This window comes from Canis lupus, chromosome 28 (assembly GCF_003254725.2).
Source record: "Canis lupus dingo isolate Sandy chromosome 28, ASM325472v2, whole genome shotgun sequence".
NCBI lineage: Eukaryota > Metazoa > Chordata > Mammalia > Carnivora > Canidae > Canis > Canis lupus.
In genome coordinates this window covers 21,753,334-21,776,813 of record NC_064270.1, presented here as the reverse complement: position 1 = coordinate 21,776,813, position 23,480 = coordinate 21,753,334, and the positions used below count along the sequence as shown (strand labels likewise).

Sequence of the window (23,480 nt, the reverse complement as noted above, 5' to 3'; positions counted from 1 at the left end):
AGAAACACCTACTCTGTACAAGGCATTGTGATAGTTACTGGGGATAAATCCTTAAGCAGAAGAAATTCAATTTCTACCTTCTTGGAGTTTGTAGTTCAATGAATGAGATGTGAATTTATCAATCAGAGAACTGTATTTCTACAACTATGATAAATATCATGAAGGGAAAAGCAGGGCTGCCATCCTGTGAACACCTTATCTACTTTGGCTGATGAGGAAAAGCTTCCGTGTAAACATTATGATTGCACTGAAATAAGAATGTTATTAGATAGAGACAACTTGGCAAAAGGGGAAAGAACAGAGTACATGCAAAGACCCTGAGATAGGAAACATGGTGTATTGAAGGAATTGAAAGAAAGCCTGCCAATATAATTCATTAGAATTGTATATAGGGTAGGAGTAGTTGCATGGATACCAAGTAGGAGGTTACAACATTCTCCAGGTGAGAGATGGTATCTTATTAGGGGGGAAGTAATAAAGATAAAGGAAAGAAGGCAGATTCAAAAGACATTTTAGAAAAAATTGAGTTACAATGAAGCCAAGTAGAGTAGTATTAGTAGAGTTTTAAGGATGACAGATCTTGAAATTCCTCAGTTGTGAGATCAAATAGTAGAAAGCTGGTAATCTGAGCTTATGTGATGTTCCTCAATGAGCCAGATAGCAATTGCAGCCAGGTTTTCTAATAGCAGCAACATTTTAGGAAGGGTGATTTTAGGAAATGTGCCAGAAGGCCATGACCAAGACTACAGTAAAGTCAACCATGTATTTAAAAAATAATTACATACTATCTATAGGTCCCACTTCTGAATTGTCAGTCAGAAGGATACCAAATGATAAAATTACTGGGATTTTCAAGGTACATGCTTGTAATATCACATTACATCACTTATTTTCTCTCCTTTGTACTTCTGTGAAAATAAGACTTAAAAAAAAAAAGACTTCAATATTAGGAGTTAACATTCAGCATAAGCTTATAAAACAGCATTTTTTATCAGGAAGATCATATTATACCTGAGAATATTAGGAGGAAAAAGTCACTAACATTATATCTGAAAGATGCTACAATGTCCGGGAAACAAATGTCCCCTTATGACAAACAAGATATCAAAGTCCAAGATTCATAATAGTAACAGCAACTTCCACACACGGAGCTTTATATAAGATCAGGAAAATAAGACAGATATGCTCATAATTCCTTTCCTTGTTTCAGATGACTAATAAATGGAAAATTTTTACAAGTCTTACTTTCTGCTTCATGTAATCAATATAGTAAAATTTCTACTAAATCCAGTAATAGGCTTAAAGTTAAGAAAAGTCCATAAGGTCTCCTTCAAATGGACTAACAACTCCGTTTCCCAAATACCCCAGCATTGGAAATTGATCCTTGGCTCCTTTATTCCATGATGCAGAAGTTTTTTTTTTTTTTTTTTAATATTTATTTATTTATTTATTTATTTATTTATTTATTTATTTATTTATTTATTTATGATAGACAGAGAGAGAGAGAGAGAGAGGCAGAGACACAGGCAGAGGGAGAAGCAGGCTCCCTGCCGGAAGCCTGACGTGGGACTCGATCCCGGGACTCCAGGATCACGCCCTGGGCCAAAGGCAGGCGCTAAACCGCTGAGCCACCCAGGGATCCCCTGATGCAGAAGTTTTAAACAAATGGTAAGGAAAAATAATTTCTAGTGTTTAACATAGGCCCCAGTCTAAATCCCACACATGAGTGGACCTTAAGATTTTCTAAAATCTATTTATTTGTCTTTTTATTTCCCTCTTATTATTTCTATTCCTGTGAAACATGATCTTCCTTAGTCTTAGGTGGTCCAATATATACATAATTATTTTCCCATGGGTACTGTAAGAACAACATGGCATGCCTATAGTTTTATAAATTTTCAGATATGCTGTGCTAAAACATACAGTAATTAGCATTATGGTTCCACACACCATACTAGAATCCTAAAAGGAATACTACCATGAAACAGAAATGCCACACAGTCAGATCCCCAAGCTGAGTTGAGTATAAGTCAAAAGATGACAAAGACTTATTAATGACCTGCAACATGACTGGTTAAATCTAGAAATATACGTCTTATTTATGCCTCTACAGTCTTTGAATTGTTAGTAACAATGTCACATCTGCAATGATGGAATGGTATAGTAAATAACTATACAGTAACTGATCTCTTAAACTGTCAATAAATCAGTTTCATAGAACTTCAGGGGAAGAAGGAACCTTGGTAAATATGTAGTCCATTCCTTCATTTTATAGATGAGATGAAGGACAAAGAAAATGTAGTAAGATTATTTATCTGATTTCTACAAAATAGGAAAGACTCAGTAAATACTTGTAGCGTGACAAAACCCAGGTCTGGTTTTCCATCTTTGCGTGCCTCTAAATTAAAAAAAAAAAAAAAAAAAAAAGCCTTTTTAAATCTACATGTGGACTGAAAAAGCCATGAATTCTTGAGATATAGATTCTAACTGCTGACACCTTAACCAGAGAAACTGTGAAGAACGAGAAAATCTATATTTACTTCTTTAAATACTGCAGATTGTATTACATATTTTCATCCTAAACCTATCATACCATAAAAAATCCTCTAGACCCACACATAAACATAAATGCAGCATATTAAGCTTATAACTATTTTTATAATTTTAAAAATTAAACTTAAAAAACACGAACAGTCCTAACAAAGAAACCAAAAAAAGGAAACACATGGCTTTAAAGATTAGTCAAAAAGGGACGAGTGAATCCTAGTTTTGCCTCAGCAATATCAAAAATGCAGGGTGGGAAGATCCAACCTTTGGAGCTCTAATTATTATCTGTAGAAGCCTCAAATTTCCTGCAAATATTAGTAAGAGCCCCTAGTCCTGCTCTCTCCCAACCTGTTTCCCCAAGTGACTCCCCAGTGACCTGCCTGGAGTTTCCCAAACACTTCAGGTGACCTTAGTTACCCAGAGATTGCTCTGTGCCTCTCCAAAATAAATGCTCACATTCTCTAAATAAAGCTTTGGGAATCAAGAAAAACGCTTCATTGAATTCCTCCTCATCAATGGAAAAAGCAAAAATCAGCAGCATCTGTTGATTTTTAAGATGGCCTTCTGAGAACTTCCTACGAGTTGAAGCCTTAGAATTCTCTGGCCCCCTGGGATAAAATACTGAAAAGACAGCCAGACACTACCAAAAGTTCTCAAAAAATAGAAGTTTTCAACAATGCCTGAGTACATCCATTTTCTAGGGATCTCTTTGGCCTAAAAAATAAGCGTCTTTCTTTTTCTGTGTGTGTGTGTGTGTGTGTGTGTGTGTGTGTGTGTGTTTTAAAGCTCCTTTACCAACTCAATCTTATCAAATAAGAGACAACTTTTCCTAGCATGGTCTTCCTTTTCACCCTTAAACAAATAGATTATGCCCACTAACTTCCTACTCTAACTAAATATTTTTATTCCTTTAACAAAACCCTTGATTCTGCTTTACATCCTGCCTGAGCTATTTCTGGTTTTCAAAAATTCTTCTTGGACTGTCCAAATTTAAAGCTGGCTCAATTACTTTTGGCATGTGGTTGCATGCATGGACACATGCTATCAAGTCTCTCAAGGTACTGACCCTCTCCAGTCACAGACTTCCCCACTTAATAACCCCCAGCAAGGGATCCCTGGGTGGCACAGCGGTTTGGCGCCTGCCTTTGGCCCAGGGCGCGATCCTGGAGACCTGGGATCGAGTCCCACGTCGGGCTCCCGGTGCACGGAGCCTGCTTCTCCCTCTGCCTGTGTCTCTGCCTCTCTCTCTCTCTGACTATCATAAATAAATAAAAATTAAATAACCCCCAGCAAGAACTCTTTGGTTGCTTTCTGGATTCTACACCTTCCCTTCCACACAAAGCCAGGTTATGATATCTAGACTTGATGAATTTAATAGGGCCAAATGTCCAGGGATGGTGGTAAAGGAACTCGGCTGGCTATTCAGCATTGCTCCAGACTCCATATTAGAGGACTGAGGTCGGTAGCCCCTGCACTTTTGCGTGTGTGTGTGTGGTCCCTCCCTCAGCAGCCTTTTCTAAACCTCCCCAGCTTGCTACCTGTTGGCAGTGCTGGTGTTGCTGCTCCCGGTGCTGTGTTTCTGTGCTCGGCTCAATCTCCTTGGGGGCTTTGAATGCTGCAGCCGGGGGCTCGGCATGGAGGGGAACGTTGAGGCATAGCCATGTTCACACTCTAAAGAGATAGCAAGAAAAAAAGACATGGTAACAGGAATATACCCAAATCCGTGGATCTACTGATCTAAAGTCATTGCAGCAATGTGTTGCAGAAAATAGCAGATAGAATGGAGGTCGTATTTTTCCACTTTTTGGCTGGAAGATAAAACTCTCAGTCCTTGCCAGGACATCGATCCTGTGACATTATATACAGACCCAACCCCATTACCTGAAAGGTGTACAGATACTTCCTCTAAACCTCTAAGAAATATCTCCATCCTCTCCAAAACCCTTTTCTCCATGAATTCTTGACTGAAATACACTAATTTCTGAGGCTAGCTACCATCCACCTCAATTACTTCGCCGGCCTCAAAATCCCCCTTTAACTTACTCTCCCCATCCTAGGTCTCTCGCCAAGGTCCCCATTTTCACCTACTTCAAACCATCCAACTGCCTCCACTCGGACGACATTTTCTCCCCTGACACCGTAATTTCCAGAGTTCCTACTCTCCGCTCCCCAGCCTCTTCACGTCTCTTCCAGGCTCCGTTTCTCAGAGGTCCCTTCCCCAGAGGTGTGCATCCTCCTCCCCGCGGGCTCCTCAGCAGGCACTGCCCCCTCTGCTCCCGGCCTCGGCTGCTCACCCCTACCTGCGCCGCCGCCACCCCGTGCCTTCAGTTCTCTCTTCCCTCTCTCCTCCCAAGTCCTCGGGCTGGCGCCCACTCTTAACACCCGCTTCCCTGGGCTCGGCCCCCCCCCCCCTCCCAGTCCTCCCGGCTCACGCGCGCCAACCCGCCCGCACAGGCCCGCGCGGCCTCCCCCGCACCCCGCCCCTCGCAGGCTCCGGGCGCCCTCACGCGCGCTCCCTCCTCACACCCCCCTCCTCGCGTCCGCACCCCTCACACACACACCCGCCTCCTCACGCACGCACCTGTCGCACGCGCACCGCTCCTCACACACGCACCCTCCCTCCCCTCACACACGCCTCCTTGCACGCGCGCCTCCCCTCACACGCGCCCTCCACACACACTCCTCACGCACCCCGGCTCTCACACACGCACCCGCCCTCCCCTCACGCGGCGCACCGCACTCCTGGCGCCGACGAGGACGGCGCGGGCTCAGGTGGCGGCGGAGGCAGCGGCGCCCGGCCGTTACCTCGGTCCCGGCGCTCCAAAAACTCGGCCGCCTCAAGCAGGCGCTGCACGTTGATCATCCGCACCCGCTCCATGGGCACCGCTGGTGGCGACCGGGGCCTCTCCGCGCTCCCTCTCCTGACCGACAGGAGGCGCCGCAGGCGGCTACAGGCCGGCGCCGCCCCGGGACATGTGCGGCGGGCGGGCGGGCCAGCCCCGCCGCGGCTCGGCGCGCTCTCCGCCGCCCCCGCCGCCCCCGCCGCCCCCGCCGCGCCCGCCGCGCCCGCCGCGCCCGCCGCCGCCGCCGGCAGCCCGCGCGCGGTTTGTTTACCTCTCCGCGCGAGCACGGGGGAGGGGCGGGCGCAGCACCGAGGCCCGCCCCGTCCCGCCCCTTCCTGTGCCTCCTGGGAAATGTAGTCCCGCCCCTCCCACAGCACACCGGGAGTGGTAGTACGCACGCCACCTCAGTGCGCCTGCGCTCTGCCGAATTCCGCAATGGCGGCTGGGAAATGTAGTCCCCTTCGGCTTCTGTCGCCAGGGTGTAAAAACTAAGAAGTTATCCGAGCTTCACTTCGGGGAAGGAAGAATTTGAGCGAGTGCCGGGGAAACTTTTTTCAGCCACTCCTGGCTGGTGCCCAGGACCTGGAGCATTCTTTATCTGAAGTGCCGTGTTCCAGTCCTCTATCGACTACTACTTTTTCGTGTAACTTCCATGCCTTAGTTTCCCCATCACAAAATGTGCTGTTCGGCTGGTGCACACAACAAAACGTTTGAAAAGCCAAGATCACGGTACAGAAACAAGAGATGATCTCATCAGTGCCAGGGAAAGCTTCCATGAGGTCCTTCTTCCACCTTAGTTTCCATATAACGTAGTTCTGGTTTTCGTGGGGTTTTTCAAGTCGTATTTTTTAAAACTTCTTTTTGCTTCAGGCCCTCACTAGTGACTTTGGAAGCTAGAAATCCTCTCTGGTGTTGCAAGTGCAGGAATTCGGTGGGTAAGTAAGTGATTTGGTGCTGAAGTCACAGAGGGTTCAGTTCAAATCCTGACTCTGCTACTTACACTACCTGTCTGGACTCTTCAGGCTTCGTTTTCCTCATGTATAAAATGGATTCGATTACTCCATTTATCCAAACATTGAGGGCCTGCCATGTACCAGGCACAGTACTAGATATAACGTGTACCGTAATGAGAAAAACAGACACGGACCCTACTCTCTCAAGGAATCTATAGTCAGAAGGGCTTATTGTGAAGATCAAATGAAAAAAATCCAGCACTTAATATATGACACTCAATTAATGGAAGTGATGGTGGCGATTTCCTCTCTTGCTCTCCTGCATAGAGGCAACTGAAAGCAGTGGCTAAAGAGAGCAGGGACCACATTAAAGGATTGCCAGTGGCTACCCTCTCTGCCATTCTCTTTCCAAGTCCTCAGTCTAACAAGCCCTCAAAGTCTAGACCAGAGTTTCTCAACCTCTGCGTTATTGACATTTCGGGCAAATAATTCAGGAGTGGGGGTGGAGGGTGGGGGCAGACTTGTGCTTTGTAAGATGTTCAGCAGCATTCCTGGCCTCTACCCACTAGATGCCAGTAGCACACTACCAACCAGAAAGGTCTCCAAACATTGCCAAATGTCTGCCGGGGCACACAAATCACTCCCAGTTGAGCACCATTGGTCTAGGGAGAGGAAGGGCAAGAGGGTCATAACTGTTGAATGCTCTAGGAGCAAGCTGGGAATTGTATAAACATCCATAACTTTTTCCCACCCTGATTATTTTAACCTGCTGGTGGACATCCAAAATAACAGGAAGCTCTTGGTGAGGGGAGAATTTCCCCTTCCCTGTGGTCATTCCAGTGGCTACTGTAGAAAATATCATTCAGAATGAAAATCTTACTCTTAAAAATGTCGTGAGATTCATGCTGCATTTTAATGCCCTCTCTCTTGCACTCTTCTTTTTTCTTTTTTTTCAAAGTGAACAAGATTTCCAATGAGGTCAAAAGCTGCGAAATTATGCCACTCTTTTTAAATATTACACTTGGCACCACATTTAAGAACCAAATAGATGTTCCATCGAATGCAGGGAAATCCAAAATGACAGATGTTCACAATATCACAATGATAGATATTCACAGGCGAGGGTTGTTTTTGTTTTTGTAAAAACCTGGAAATAGGGATTTTACCTTTTCTGCTGTTGGCCAGGTCTCTTCAGATCTGGGCTTTTCCATTGGGTATTGGTAACAACCACTCTTGACAAGGGACATGTTGGGTAAAGGGAAGAATGGAATTATTTAAAAGAAAATAGCTCTTCACCAAGATCTATTAGTGGAAGGCAGAAATGATTAAGGTTGAAAGTTTCTACAACTTAAGCTTTAGAATCCAAATTGCTAAGGGCTACTCCAGGAATTTTAAAAAGGTAGATTTATGACAAAAGTCTCCCCAATAGGAGATAAACCATGCAACAGGCAATCAAAAAAAAAAAAAAAAAAGTACCAACTAAAATACACATGGGTTTAAATTCATAGATCAAAAAAATAAATAAATTCATAGATCATAAGACCTAGCAGGTTATTAAGAGAAAGCTGGATGCTTGGTACCCATGCCAGACCTTTCACAGTTGACCTCCAGATGAATTAACCAGCCCTTCTTTTAGAGCCATAGCCAAGAGGGAAAGGAGGAAATGGAGAGTAGGGCAGGAGTCACCAAAAAGGCCACCTGCATCTGTTGAAGAAGAGCAGAGATGATGGTGATGGAGGGCAGTGGGACAGTGTCAACCAAAGGCGCCATTTCCTTCTCCCTGCTTTGACTGACTCCTAGAGTTCTTGCTCTACCACTGGCCACAACGGCTTTCCACAGTACAAAGCTTGGGGCTCTAGCCTCGGCAAAGTAATGTGCTTCACCTTCCCTCAGCATCAGTCCCAGCCTGGAGGAACCCAGAGGCAGCTATGGCCTTTCTTTTGTTCAAATGAATCCAGTTTGCCCTACAAATGCAGATGGGGAAACTGAGGAAAAGCAAGGCTTCCAAAGTCTTCTGACCAAAGAACCTGGAATCTTACCTGCAATCCTGCAATCTCTGGACTGCAATCTCTGCAGTCCTTTCCCTAAAGGATCTCTCTCAGGGTAGCCTCATTGGAAGATGGGAAAAGTCCCCCTGAATCCCCCAGGCCTATAACAAACACAGCCCAGATGGGGGCCATATCCCCCCGGTGGCGGCGGGGGGGCGGGGGGGGGGGGCAGAAGGCAAAGCTCTCCACTCTTAGGAGTCCTTTCTGTCACAGTTTACCCAGTGCAAATTTCCAAACGACTTTTTTTTTTTTTTTTTGGATCCAAACGACTTATTGCATATTCACGAACAATGGAGGAGGCTGGTCTGTATTACATCTTTTCTGCAGACAGGAGAGATGGAAACAGGGGAAGGGACCCTGAGGTTAAGTTACAAGCCCCCAAGTCACTGTATCGGTAACACCTGGAGCTTGAGAGAACTTCCCTGAAAGTGCAAAATGCTTGTGGCGCAGGGCACTGGTTTCTGCAATTATCTTTAAGGATGGGGGTTTTCAAATACTGAAGGCTGAAGACGGAGGAAGAAGGGTGAGTCCTGAGCTCCTACTAAAGGAGAACCGTCACAGTGCTACATCTTTCCATCCTCCACCCCAAAACGACAACCGCAGCCTCCTTCTCCTTCCCACCTCCCCCCTCAGGGCCCCAAAACGTGAAGAGCAGCAGAAAACCTTTGCCTCTGCCCAGTGAGTCAGCCTTGCCTAACTTCATGCGTAAGCTCTCCTGGAGTCAGCGGCAGCTCAGAGCTGCGGGTCTGCGCGCAGCCGAGATAAATTTGGGTCTAGAAGGGATGACGTAATGCTAAACCCGAGAGGTAGCTGCCGCCTCCCGAGGCTCCAGTCGCCAGGGCCGCCGGCTGACATCCCAAGCACACGGAAAAGCACCGAGCGACCCAGGTGCCCGAGCTGGGGGGACAGGGAGAGAAGGGACAAAGGGGCGGGAGGAAACGGCAGGGGGAGGCAGTGTTCATCCGAGATCGCTGAATCTGGAAGTTTGTTGTTTTTAACTTCAGTTTTCTGGTGAGATCAGGCCACTGGCAGAGGCTCAAACAGCTGCACTTGACTTCCATCCTGGTCTATCTCTTCCCCCTTAGGAAAGGGCTTCTTACAATTTTATTAAATAGCCCTTCTTACAGCAGCCTGCTTCGGCGATTATAATGGATGTGGTAATTTCTCGAATGTCCTTTCCCTTCTTTTTTGCATTAACTTGGATCCAAGAAGAAATCTGCATTGCAGGACTCAGTTCCATAGGCACCTCTAAGACACTTGCTGCCCCTGGAGCATCCATCCCACTTGGGGGTGCAACTGATAAAGTGTTCTGGATTTTGGAAAGGGAATTTGCTAGGGACATGTCAAGTTAATGTCCCCTCAAATAATATTTCATGGTTTATTTCATAGACGTTTATCTTGTTAAGCTTGTTCCTCAGTTCAGTCTCCATTTTTCAGATGAGAAAACTGTGGGCCAGAGAGGTATGGTAACTTACTTGAGGCCACACAGCAGCTATCTATCAAACCCACCAAGCAAGGATTAGGTTTCAGGCCCACAGACTCTCCTGTGCTCTCTACCCATCTCCATAGTTCTTTTTCTGGTTGACTCGTGTTCTTAAAAATAAACAAATAAATAAATAAATAAATAAGAATACATTTTCTGATCTTTTTAATGTGTGGAGCACCAAACCTTTAAATATCAAGTTACATTCCAAAGGGATCCAAAGCCTGCTTTTGTTTTCTGTTTAAGGTTCATTCTTCTCTAAGGAAAAGGTGGCCTCAGAATCAACTCCCTTCCTGGTGATGAGCACAAGCCATATGCCTAACCTCATGACACCCCTTTAATTAAAAGACCACCACAGGTAAATCATCTTTACTATATGGAAATAGTTTCCTTCATCAGGAATATGCCTCCTGTTTCCTTTTTGCCAAATGACATTTCATCATTTGTTGCCCTAGCCACTTACTATTCTCCTTTAATTTGAGGTTATACTCATTTGTACTGGTAGATTTCATGACTTTCAGCCATTCCTGGCATATAGCCTGCTCAGCCATGGTATGTTATTCTTTTGAAACATCGCTCATTCCATGAATTAACATTTTCCTAAAAATGTTTGCATCTATATTCAAAAGCAAGAATATACTGTATATATTTTTGGTTGCATGTATCAGGTTTTGGATGCGATGATCTGTTCTTTCAAAGGTAGATGCATCTTGCTTTTAAAACCTTAAAAAAAATAAAATAAAAGGAGGATCGCCAGAGGCCTTCCCTGCTGCTAAAGAGGATGCCCCACATTCTTGCCACAGTCCTGGGTAACTCTCCCTCCCTTGTCAGGAGCCTGGCTAGAGCTCCCCTGCCCCCACCCACTGGCATCACCACTCCCTTCCAGGCAGCAGACACTTGTGGAGGTCACTCTTAGGCCCAGCCAGACCCTGGAAACTACAAAGTCACATACTCGGCCTGCTGCCTGGGGGCTGAGTTCTCGGCTTCAGGTGCACCATTTAGAATAAAAACACCAAAAAAAAAAAAAAAAAAAAAGAATAAAACACCAGGCCCTTGGGACTCAGGATCACTCAAGGACATGAGTGATCTCGCCATCTCTTCCAGCCCCAGCATTCTGATTCTAGGATAGTGGGATTCCCCAAGAGCTTAGAACACTATGCCTCATCTGTGTACTAGTTTGCACGTGATGAGAGCCAACTATGTACCCAGTGTTGCTCACAAACTCCTCAGCACACCTCAGAGATTCTGTTTCACAGATGAGGCCTGGAAAGGTTAAGAGATTTGCCCAATGTCATATAGGTAATGACCAGATTCAAGCTTAGATTTTCTAATTCTGGGACCCTAAAGCATACATTAAGATATGTTTAATCAGATGAGTCACACAAAACTGGGTTAGGGCAATGGTCTCAACCAGGGGTAATACCATCCCCCAGGAGGCTTTGGAAATAAGTGTCACAATGATTGGAGGGAGGGGTTTCTGCTGGCATTTAGTGAGTAGGGAACCAAAGGTATTATAGCCTGCAGTATCCTGGACTAATCTGCACACAAATGGTCTCACCAGTAGCTCCCTTGCTGAGAAACACTAGGTCAAAAGGCTAAAGAGAGAGAACTCATCATTCATTCAACAGATACTCCTTAAGCATCTCTTACGGGTTGTGCACTAAGCTAGATGCTGAAGACAGAATAATGAATGAAACTACTTCATGACCCCGGGGCTCACGGTGCTTGTATTCTAGTCCAACACACTGATGACAAGCAAGCAAAATCATAATAAATTGTGATGGGTAGCACAAAGGATAAATAATAAATGTGGGATAGCTTCAGGTGGGTAGAAGTTTCAGGGCAATCACAAGGACTGTCTAGGTCAGCTTCTCAAACTTTAATGAGCACACACATCACCTGGAAATTGTGATAAACTACAGGTTCAGATTCAGCAGGTCTAGGGTGGGGCCTGGGAGTCCCATTGCAGATGCCAAGGCTGCCCATCCTAGGACTACACTCACTCTCAACAGTAAGGGTGAGATAGGAAAGAAACCACTGAAAGGCTTTAAATAAGTAAGAGACGTGAACCCAGTTATATTTAAGATCACTCTTGTTTCCTCGATCTCCACTGAGGAGATCACTTGACCAGAACCAGCTGGCCCACACTGTCACAGTGGCAGCCAGGGTCTATAGCTCATCTCTGCAGCTCACACATGCTTCTCCCCTCTGGCTTCTCTGGCAGAAGCCCTTGGCTCCAAGCGCGGCCAGACCAGTTGCCCTAGAACTTGAACGCCTTCAGGAAACCTAGTATAGCCTGATAGGGTGTGGATTCACACCCCTGACACCCTAGTGTGCAGAGCCACAGGAGCCCTACTGGTTGGGTGAGTTCCCCAGGGGCCAGGTAGTACTGCACATACAAATAGCAACACCCTAGACCATTGCCCTTCGGAAGAAGGGCCCTTATCTGACATTAGTGTCAATACCCAAAGAGTCCTGGAAGGTTTTGGCTGCCTTCTCTCTGCCCTAGGATGAGTGGAAAGGAAAGGAAGTCACCCCAGGGAGGCATCCCCAAGGGGACCCTCAGCTTGGACTTCAAACGTTCCAGATTCCATCTCTAGCCTCTTGCCCCTTGAGGCCTAAGTTTTCCTAAGAAGAAAGAAAAACCTGGATTGGAGTCTCAGCTCCACTCTATGTTAGCAGTGGCTTTAGGAAAGTTAGTCAGCCTTGCTAAGGCTGAGGCTTTCCTCGTTTACAAATGAAGATAATTCTAGCATTCTGCTATTGGACGTTTGTGAGGATTTAATATAGAGCACTTAGCATGGTGCTGGTACATAGTAACTGCTCAGTAAAGGGGACATTATCATTATTCCTTTGGAAAACAGAGACAACATTGCACTTGTCAGCAGTCCCCTTGCGGTCAGGTATTAGACTCCTAGGAGACAGGCAAGAATTATTTATTGGTCTCTATTTGTCTATCATTTGTACTGGAATATGAGCTGGAACTGGAGACCATACCTCCTGCACTTTGAAAGCATGAAGCACGGGGCTTGGCTCCTGGAAGGTTTTAGAAATTATCTGTTGAATTGAGCTATATTTTACAGCTGGTGAAATGAAAGAAACTTGTATGCAAAGAACTCAGAGTTTTATGAGTCAAGAAATATAGTATGGGAGGTCAGGTGTGGTGGAGGTAAGAGGCAGATAACACAGGGATACCATAAAGCAGTTCTGGGTTTAGAGAGAAAAACAGAAGCCACCCCAGCTCCCCCCACCCCCACCTGCAACCCATGACCACAAACAGAGCATTCCTAAACATGCCTTCTATTTTAATACAACAGTATTAAAATTGTCTCAAATCATCTTTACTCAAGTATTCCTGCTAATGGCCATAAAGATACAAGAGTAAAACATCTCAAATAGTAGGTAATCCAAATCCCTTTTTATTGGCTTTAGTTTGAATTTCCCAATCTCCCCTAGGACACTATGTTTATCTTTCTAATTTTGCTGTGTTTAAATTTCCTTAGCAGATGCTGCAGTTGGATATAAGAGGTATGTGGCCAAGGGCATGTTATATGGGAGAGTGGGCTTGGTAGGAACACTCGTATGGACCATCCTCCAAGTACAGAATGCCCCAATCTGTAAAGAGCTGGGAGTGGAATGTGTTTATTTACAAGGCTGCTTACAGGGTACTTAGTTTCCTAAGCACAGGCAGAAAAAAAAAGAAAGATCTGTAAAAAATTACAAGGACAAATACAAAACACAAAAGATTTTAAACACAGGGGTAGGGGTAGGGGGTGCAGGGAGGGGAGGGACTATTCCTTTTAGGAAGCCTAAGATAAATTTTTGTTTCATCTGTAATGATGGCTAGAACCATAGACACAAAGGTCCAGGCCAGAGGCACTTCTATATTCTTGGGATTCACTTTAAGACAATGGAATTTCTACAACCTGGCACTGGAATAGAGTACAGACTCCATGCATGAGGGCAGGGACTGTAGCCCCAGGACCTAGCATAGTACCTGACATAAAGCAGCAGTATGTGCTCCTTAAATATCGAATGAATGAATGAATGAATGAGTGAAGAATTCACAAAACAAATTTAGGGAAAACATAACAAGCAACATAATTCCACAGATTATAAAAGGATTTGCCACAAAGGCCTTTTAAAGAGAGGTTCTCCAATCTAAATGTTTTAAAAGGGGGATTGTATTTACATATATTTCCTGGAGATTGATTGCTCAAAGCCAGGGTCACCTGCACTTTCAAAATGTTTCACAAGCAAGGGGCCTAGCACAATTCTGTCAAGATGAGGAAGCAAAGAAGAAGCCTCAAGCTCTGGAGGATGGTAGCAAACTCCCATTATTTTTGGCCAGAGAGATCAAGTCAGCTGTTGACAGCTTTAACACCTCCAGCCAGGCCACTCAGGGACAATGATACCAGAGACAATTACTTCCCCTTAGTAGCAGAAGAGCCAGAGAGCAGGTGTCTATCCCTGTGGAATTGAAGCTTTTCTCCAGTGTGAGCTGGGAGCTCCACCCACCACTCCCAGAGGAGGCCCCTCTGGTAAGACTTGTATTTCTCCTCTTCAGATATGGCTTGGGTAGCCATCCTGTCACTGTCTACTGCCTTTGGGTAGCCATCCTGTCACTGTCACTGCCTTTGGGCTCCCCAGGCCCAGTGTACAAGAAAATTTTTTTTTTCTAAATAGCAAATTCAAATTAGCTTCATTTTGAAAGACTATTGAGAATGTTGCAATGACCTTTGCAATAACCAGACACACCCTAGGTTTGAGAATTGCTGACTTTTATAAGCACCTGACCTGTAAAACAAAAGCCCAATTTGGGGCTCTGCTTGTTATCCATTCTCACACCAGGTGAGAGCCCCAGAAGAATCTGGTTCTGCCTCTGCTGTGTCATCTTGGGCAAGCCACTGTCCCTCTCTGGGCCTCAGCCTCCTCATCTATACAGTGAGGATGATGGATGTTCTGTGACCTCTAGGGCTCCTTCTGGTCCTGACCCTCTGTCTTACTACCTGCCTCGTTTAAAAACAAAACCCCAAATGGAGTGGAAGGAAGAATGAGAAAGGCAAGAGAATGGCTCAGAAGGCCTGCCTGCCATACGTCCCCACAACTACCACAGCACACCCCCCCCCCCCCCCCAATATCTGCCTGAAAACTGCTTTCTTCATTCTGTAGGAAGATTCCTATTTCTTGGCTGGATTGTTGCTTTACTTCTTTTTCTTCTCTCTCTCTCTCTCTTAACTCAAAAGCCACAAAACCACAACTCACCTTCCCAAAACGGGTCATTTGGAAGCCAGAGCTGTCAGGGGGTTCGGTGTCAGGCCTGGCATACTGGTGGTATCTAAGTGAGGACCAGGCCAGGGCAGCCATGTGCTTCTCCTCCAGAAACCCAGTTTAAATCAATATTTATTCAACTGTATTTATAGAAAGTGGTGGTGGTAGGGAGGAGGGGATGGGGTAAGGAGGCAGGGGGGATCTAAAACAGAACAAGCCACAATGACTGATGCAAATCTTTGTGGCCAATTCGTTTCTGCAGGGCCGGGCTTTTTTTTAAAGGCAAAAGACCCGGCTTTTGATGAACCTGCTGTTGGCCCCAGTACCATAGCAACAGCCCAAGTCCTCTGATATGCCCAGAGGACAGACTTGGGAAAGGCAGCAGGAGGGGGTGGTGTTTCCTAGGAGCCTAAACTTGAGTTAGGGCCAGAAGAGTTGAACAAGTCTGAAAAACAAAAAAAAAAAAAACCTCTCTGGTTGGCTCTTCTGTCCTCGGCCTCACTTCTAAGCCTTTTCTAAGCAGGGTGTGTACAGGAAGACCTTGAACAATCAACAGAGTGTTTCAAATACCAGCTCTGCTTTGGGGTGCTGGGTGACCTTGAGCAAGTCATTTTACCTCTCTGGACTTCATTCCTTGGCTGGAAATTGTGTACATGCATGTATCATTAAGACTGGAATCAGAGGCCTAGGTTCAGAACTCAGCTCTGCCACTTACTAAACCATATGACCTTTGGGCAAGTTACTCAACATCCCTGCACCTTGGTTACCCCCTCCATAAAATGGGATAATAAAATTGCACACATCATGGGGTTGTTGTGAAGACTGGAAGAGATAATGCATATTTAACCCCATACTTGGTATATAGTCAGTGCTCAAAAAATGGTAGCCAGTACTGATACTATGTAAAGCAATTAGTTGCTGCTGCAACATGCTGGCACTCTCTTTATTTTCTTCAGTTTTCCCTCCAAACTCTTGCCCAGTCATCCTCAGATAAAAATCCCCATTTCTAGGTGTGTCAATGGAACAGTGTTTCTATCAGCAAAGGAAGGTCGATGAGCAGCTGTTGTTTTGCCTTGGAGCTGATGGAACCTCCTTTTCCCATCCAAACCAGGAATGGCTTAATTCAACTTCTCCAATTTTCTAAGGGTCCCCTGGGTCCCCTCCACAGGGTGCCCAGTCCCTGGGAGCTCTGGGACTCTGAAAGCCACAACAATATCTTCAAAGTCTACTTCTGGCATTTAGCAGTGGGCAGAAATCATAATTAAAACTGGAGGGGAAAAAAAGTTGAATCTGAGAACATAATTTAGGATGCAGTGAAAATAAAAACCTGATTTGGACAGCCCGGGTGGCTCAGCGGTTTAGCACCGCCTTCAGCCCAGGGCGTGAACCTGGAGACGGGTGATAGAGTCCCACGTTGGGCTCCCTGCATGGAGACTGCTTCTCCCTCTGCCCCTCTGCCTGTGTCTCTGCCTCTCTCTCTCTCTCTCTGTGTGTCTCTAATAAATAAATAAAATCTTAAAAAAAAAAAAAACCCTGATTTAAGAATGTTCTTTACACAATGCCCCAAAACCCAAATATCCCAGTTTACCCCCACCGTAAATCAACCCACAGAGTTTTCAGGGAAAAAGCAAGTGCACATAGTAGATGCTCAATACATATCTGTGGAATGAATGAATGAATTGAAAGATGCCTGCTGTGTAGAAATGTGACCTGCTTGAACATTAGTTGCCATCAAAGCCCTCCATTTTAGCAAAGTCACCCTAGTACCCTGCTCTCTAAGCTAGTAACTGATCCATTTCCAGGGTCACGGCGGATGACAGTGGGCACTTTTAACAACCCAGGCCTGACCTACTATCTCTTTGAAGCCCCTGGTCTTTACAACCCAGGGGCAGTCTGTGTGGATTACGGGAGACCCTCTTTCCTTGGAAGAGATCAGTATTTCCAACTCTTCTCCAAGTCCCCAGAAAGTCTATATTGTGTCCCCCCAGCCTTCAAACCTGATCGCTGTGTCATAGCCAGTAAAAGCCAATTCAACCAATCAATGTATATTAAGTATCTCCTATATGCCCAGTGATGCACTCTATGCAATGGTGACATATACTGAAATACTATAGGTGATCTTTTCCCCTAGGATGCTATTATCTCCCTGTGAGGATAAAGCTAATACACAGGAATCAAGTAGAAGTCTGCATGGTACTGATGATTGAAGCTCAGAGAAGAGGCTATTTATTGAGCACCTACTATATTCCAGGTACTTTTTTTTTAAGATTTTATTTTATTTATTTATTCATGAGAGACACAGAGAGAGAGACAGAGAGAGAGAGAGAGAAAGAGGCAGAGACACAGGCAGAGGGAGAAGCAGGCTCCATGCAGGGAGCCAGATGTGGGACTCGATCCCGGGACTCCCGGATCACAGCCTGGGCCGAAGGCAGGCACTAACCCGCTGAGCCACCCAGGGATCCCCTATTCCAGGTACTTTAGATGTTTAAATGGAGCATCTCAATTAGTTGTTCAGCAATGATGTGAGGCTGGTTCTATTGTTATCCTCAATTTACAAAAAAGAAATGGAACCTCAGAGGTGAGGTAACTTGTACCCAAAGTCATGAAGCCAGTAAGCAGCAAAGGAGGAATCTGGGCTCTGCTCTGAGTAACCGTAAAGCTTTCATTCTCTCAAGTACACTGAATTAAGAAATAGCCAGAGGAGGCTTCCTAGGGGAGGTAGGAACTGACCTAGGTCTTGAAGGGTGAGTAAGATACAGATAACCCCAGAGGAGTAAGAGAATGAAGACATTCTAGACGCAGGGAAGAGTCTGAGTCAAGTACAGAGGCATGACTGCCTAGCATGCTTGCTGGAGGACCTGCTGGACGGGAGCAGGGGAGATTAAGTGAGGAAGGCAGGGTGGGGCCATATGACACCACAGAGCAGCAGCTTCCTCCATCAAGAGGAAGAGGCTGCTCCTTGGCCTGTCCATGCCCCTAGGAAAGCACCTCACCCTCAAACGCAGATAATCCACTCCAGGGAGCAGTGCCTGCCTTCTATTCCCCTGTAACCCTTCATCTCTATCTTAACCATTGCCCCCCAAAGCTATCCTCCCCAGATACTGAGAAGCCCCATTTCTATCCTCTGGATGTTACCTGTTACAGAAGCTACTACTTGCCCACTGAGCAGCTCTTCTGTGAATCTGGTTCTTTTTCCCTTTCAGTCTTAACCTCTTTCCAAAACAGGAAGTAAAGATTTTTCCCATTATTAGTTCTAAATTGCCACCTCTTCACTGGACCTCAAATGGATATAGGAGATGATGCCAGAAGTGACTGACATATAACTTCTGATTTTGTGATAACCGGTCCTCGCCTCCATGATGAATATTTCTGGAGACCTGTGAGATCCTTAAGGATTCCCATCAGTTGGCGCGTCAGGAAAACGTTCCTGCGTATCCCTGGGAATCCTGGCCTTGCACAGAGCAGACAGTCAATAGTGGGGGACTTAATTTGAACACCCTCCCCCTGAGGAGATTCACCAAATCTACTGGGAATAATTCAACCCTGTGGCCACAGCTTGGGGAGCACTCCTACTACGGAAACCTCAAAGAGGCGATGAAAAGCAGTTCTGGCAACAATGGAAAATACGGCAAGCTCCTGCCAAGTAAGTACTTCGCAAACAACAGTGAAAACGAAACGTGTGAACTCGTGACCAGGGTCTAGTGGTGCATTTTGGGAAGGTCTCACAAGAGCCCGAAATGGAGAATCAGGGCTGACACACGTCTGGGGGGGGGGGGGGGGATGGGGGGAAGAGCGTCCCTTTAAGAAGGGACCGTACCAGCTGGCCTCACTAGGGCTCCCAGAGATTTCCTGGCTGGCCTCCTGGCCCCACCCACCAGGCTCTGGCCTCAGCAACGCGTGACGTCAGAGAGAGCCGCAGCCGGCGATAGGCTGAACCACGCAGCTAGGTCAAGTCCAGTCAGAGGAAAGAAGTTTGTCTCCATGTGGAAACCATGTGTCTCTAGCTGGGAGGGGGAGGAGGAGGAGGCGGAGAAACTGAGATCAAGTGATTACAGGGGAACGGGCTGAAATGAAGGCGGGGAGGTTGTGCACCTGAGCCGGCCAGCACTGCCCTTTGCAGGAGTGACCTAAAAAAGAAAAGGAAAAAAAAAAAAAAAAACTTGCCCAAAAAACCAAAGCTTGAGCCCCCTCTCATTATAATAACAATTGAACAACTAGGATCCCTGCTTCCTTCCAAAAACCAGGGACCTGAGAAATGCCGGAGCCCTATCGGAACGCCCAGGTCCCCCTCCCTCCCCCAACGACCGAATGATGTAAGCGTTTCGGAAAGCGGGGCTCTGAAGCAAAACAAGCCCCGCGCGCGCGGAGCGACCCGCAGTGCCCGAGCCCGGCGCACGCACGACCCGCCCCCCAACTCGCGTTATTGCTGTGCACACGCGGACCGCCGTGACGCGCGGGCATTGTGTGCAGCAAGCAGAAAACAACGGCAGCGCCGCCAGCGCGAAGAAGCGCCCCCAATAAAATGAGGCAGATGTAGGGCCCGCCGTTTTCCGTACCAGGAAACCGAGACCCGGCGGGGGGGGGGGGGGGGGGCGAACGTGGGGAGGGTAAAGCAGCCCCCGTGGGCCGCTACTGGTTGCAAGGGGCATAATAGGGGCCCCGGAGCTGGTCGCCCGTACTTTGCTGGAGGTCACCCTCGCCTGCGAGAGCTGCTGGGGAGGGGGCGAGGGCCTGGAGCCGGCGAGCTCCCCGCAGCCAAGCCGGGCAAGGCGCAGCGCCCCACGCTCTCGGGGAAATCTGGGGGCCGCTGGCATCACGTCATGCAGAGCCAAACAGCGGCGGCAAAGAGAGGCAAGGGAGCTAAAAATACTCCCGCGGGGAGCCGGCCGGAGGGGGGAGCAGCGGGGCCGAGGGGCTGATTACGCACGCGAAGTTGACTTTGGCTGGGGCGCGTGGGTTCCCGACCCCCTCGCGGGCCGCTCGGGAAGGGCACCGGGAGGAAGACCCCCGGCTTCCCGGCCACAGGCGCCCGGCTCCCCGCCGCCGGCCCGCCCCGCGCGGGGTAGCCCGGCCCGGCGCGCCCGGCCCTCTGCTTACGTGACTGGTGGCCACGCCGGAGCCCCGGCACGGGGTAAACTAGGAGGTGGCGACGGCCAGGGCGGCGGGGGACGGCTCGGGGGAGGCGGCAAGGGGGGCGGAGGTCTGCGATTGTCTGCGGGTGCGCGGGGGGGGGGGGCGGGACGCGGTGGAAGCTCCAGCCGCCTCCTTAGCACACCATGCTGGGGTAGGGAGAGGGGGCCGGGCTTGCCACACACTGCCAAGGTGCCCTCTTTTGGTGCACCCCCCCCCCAGAGTCGGCACCACGGGACGGGCTCCGGAGAACCCCGGACGGGGGTGAGGGGTAGCCAAAGAAATCACGCCCCTCCCCCCTCCAACAAAAGCAAACACACCAAACAAAACCACGTCTTCACCCAGCTCCCCAGCAGCTCTGGCTTTTCAGAAACTACCCTCCTGACGAATGCACCTCCCCCCCCCCCCCCATGAATAATCGCAAACTGATTCGGCTACACCGCCAGCGATGCGCCTTTCTCGCAACCCAGGCACTCCGAGAAAACAGGAGAGAAGAGAAAGAAAAGAACACACACACACAACCGTCCTCCCAACACAAATCCTTGGTTTTGCCTTCAGCCGCTGCACAATTGCGCCGGCAACACACGGTTCCTTTCACCCTGGAGGCCTGGGGTGTTGGTCAACTAAGGTGTTTTTGTGTTTGAGGATTGTTGTTGTGTTTTGGGGGGAGGAGGTTGCAAGATCTGACACGTTGCAATCGGACCTTTTTTTTTTTTTTTTTTTTTTTTTTTTACCCCCTCTCTCTTCTCATTGATCTTCCTACTTGTTCGGACAGATTAAACAGCCTGGTTCTCTCCAGTCTATCGGTTTATCTGCCTCGACCCTTTCCCCGTTCACGCAGCTCTTATTTGTGAGGACCGTGCTGGAGACATCGCACACGCGTGCCCCCGTTAGGACGCTGAGTCGACTGCCTGGGAGGACCGGGGGACCCAGCAGGCAGGGGCAAAAATGAAACAAACAAATACAAAAAAGGAGGCCAGGCCGGGTGGGGCTCCCAGCACCCCCGCCCCCAGCCCTGCTCTCCACCTGAATCGGCGGAGGGGGGTGGGGGGCGGGGGAGGAGGAGGAGGAGGAGGAGGAGGAGGAGGAGGACAGCAGAAATCCACCAGGCAGGCGTCTGCCTTCCTCGCCAGGCGCGCTCACTCGTAAGTCGTCTCCCGGAAAATAAAGAAACCGCACACAACAGCCCACACCTTCTTCCCCAACTATTGTTTCCTGCGAGATCCCAAAGTTTCCTTTTAGCTGCGTCCCCCTCGCCAAGTTTCCCGGGCGCAGGACGGCGAGTCCGGGGCGAGCTGCTGGCGCTGCCTGGCCCAGCCGGCCTGTTTGGGGGAGGGGGGGCGGTGGCACCCCAGGGCGACGGAGGTGCTGGGGTACTGTGTCCGTGGACGCGACGGCCTGAGCCCCGCTGCGGGCGGGGAGGAAGAAGCACAGTAGACAGGAGGGAGAAGCGCAGCCGAGCCGGCCAGCCCAAGCCCACGCCGCGGAGGGCTGTTTGGTTGTTGTGGTTGTTGTTATTGTTGTCGTGTGTGTCTCTGTGTGTGCTTTTTTTTTTTTTTTTTTCTTTTTTTTTTTTCTCGAACCGCTGAGCTCTGCCTACGATTTCCAACTTTCGGCTTCTAATCCCCACCCCACCCAGGAACGAGCAACAGAAAAACAACACTTGTCTGCCCGAGAAGGCTCCGGCGCGGGGGGGGGGGGGGGGGGGGAGGAAGAAAGGCGACCTCGAAGAGATGAGCTCTGGGCTCAGTTGTCAGCAAACAACACTCCCCCGCTTGTCCACCCGGCGGTCGTCCCAGCCTCGGGGAGACGGACAGACGGACGCACCGACAGGCCCCCCTCGCCCCCCCTCCCGCTCGTCTTTGTTACATCTTTAGCAGCTTTGTGCGTGCGTGTCCTTTCTCCGGTGTCATCGGCTTTACTGCCGAGGGCTGGATGTGTGTGTTGGGGGGAGGGGGACGCGGGCCGAGCAGGCGACAGGGGTCGCCCAAGTGGTTGAGGAAGAAAGAGCCGGGCGCCGAGGAGGAGCCGGGGCCCCTAAACTTACTTTTGTTTTCTTTCTCGATCTGCTCCAGGTAGCTGGCGGCCTCGAGCAGAATCTGCACGTTCTGCAGAAAAGTGTTGATGTGCTTCTCCATCGAGTTCTCGCTGGTGTTGAAAATGTCCGAGAAGGGGCACCTGAGCTTGGCCCCCGCGGGCTCCTCGGGCTGGGCCGGGGGCTGGGGCGCGGCCACGGCCGGGGGCGCGGCGGGGGCCAGCCCCGCGCCCTCGCAGCGCGCCTCCTTGCGCGGCCGCCCGCGTTTGCCCATGGAGGAGCCGGGGTCCGCCGAGCTCGTCCTCCTTCGGGGCTGCGCTGCCCGGCCGAGCTCCGGTCCCCGAGGAGCCCCGGCTGGCTGGAGCGGAGCAGGCGCCGAGGCGAGCAGGCGAGCGACCTGACTTCCCGAGCCTCGCTGCGTGCAGTTGTGTGTGTGAGTGTGTGTGAGTGTGTGTCGGTCTCGCAGTGGGTCTGTGTGTATGGGAGATTGAATGAACCTACAGGACGGACGGAGGCGCTCTGGCGCCTGGGTCCTAGCGCGAGCCCGTCGCCCGCGGACCGGTCAAAATAAAAGGTGGAGACTCGCGAGGCAGGGACCGCCCTCGGCCCATCCCCGCACCCTCCCCGCCTCTACCCAAATCTTACCTCAGAGCAGAGCACTGTATTTCAACACGAATGGAAAAAATAGTCGATGCCCTGAGCGGACCTGCATAAAAAACAAACTAGTAAGCTGGGTTTTGTCTTCACATAAAAATAAGACCTCGTAAATGGTCCAGCACAGTGCCTCGCACATTAAATGGTAGCTATGACTTCTTCTTCCTTTTTTTTTTTTTTTTTAATAAAAGCCCAATCCGGAAAAAAAAAAAAAAAACCATCACATGTAACCTGAAGTTTCCCACCCCCGATTCACACGCCCCTACGCACAGACAGCCACAGAGGCGTGCGCCTTCACGGGGTCAAATGAAATCCCCAGGCCGCCAAATCCCAGTTACAGATTTACTCACTCTTTCTCCCTTCAAATGCAAAGTTATTTTCCAGGAAGGGGGAGGAGATGTAAGCATCTCGCTCCACAAGTCCTCTTCCCAGCCTTGGTCCAGCTGTGCAAAGCTCACGCTGGGGTGCCTCCGCACCTGGCACCCTTTTCTTTGACGGACTAGCAGAAATGGCAGC

At 48.6% G+C, this 23,480-nt stretch overlaps 1 protein-coding gene across 2 annotated transcripts in view; it reads right to left on the bottom strand.

The window, feature by feature from the left end:
* The window catches only part of MXI1 (MAX interactor 1, dimerization protein), an 81,330-nt gene extending 58,538 nt beyond the window's left edge, over positions 1–22,792 (bottom strand). The window contains exons 1-2 of one of the 2 annotated variants that reach the window (XM_025467168.3): positions 22,323–22,792; positions 4,086–4,218 (exon numbers count right to left, since the gene is read on the bottom strand). In XM_025467168.3, coding sequence (XP_025322953.1) covers positions 4,086–4,218; positions 22,323–22,584 — 395 coding nt within the window. In that variant the 5' untranslated portion in view covers positions 22,585–22,792. Of the gene's footprint in view, positions 1–4,085; positions 4,219–5,352; positions 5,562–22,322 lie in introns of those variants that run through there. The other variant, XM_025467169.3, reaches the window with a different exon arrangement.
* Positions 22,793–23,480: the final 688 nt, after the last annotated feature.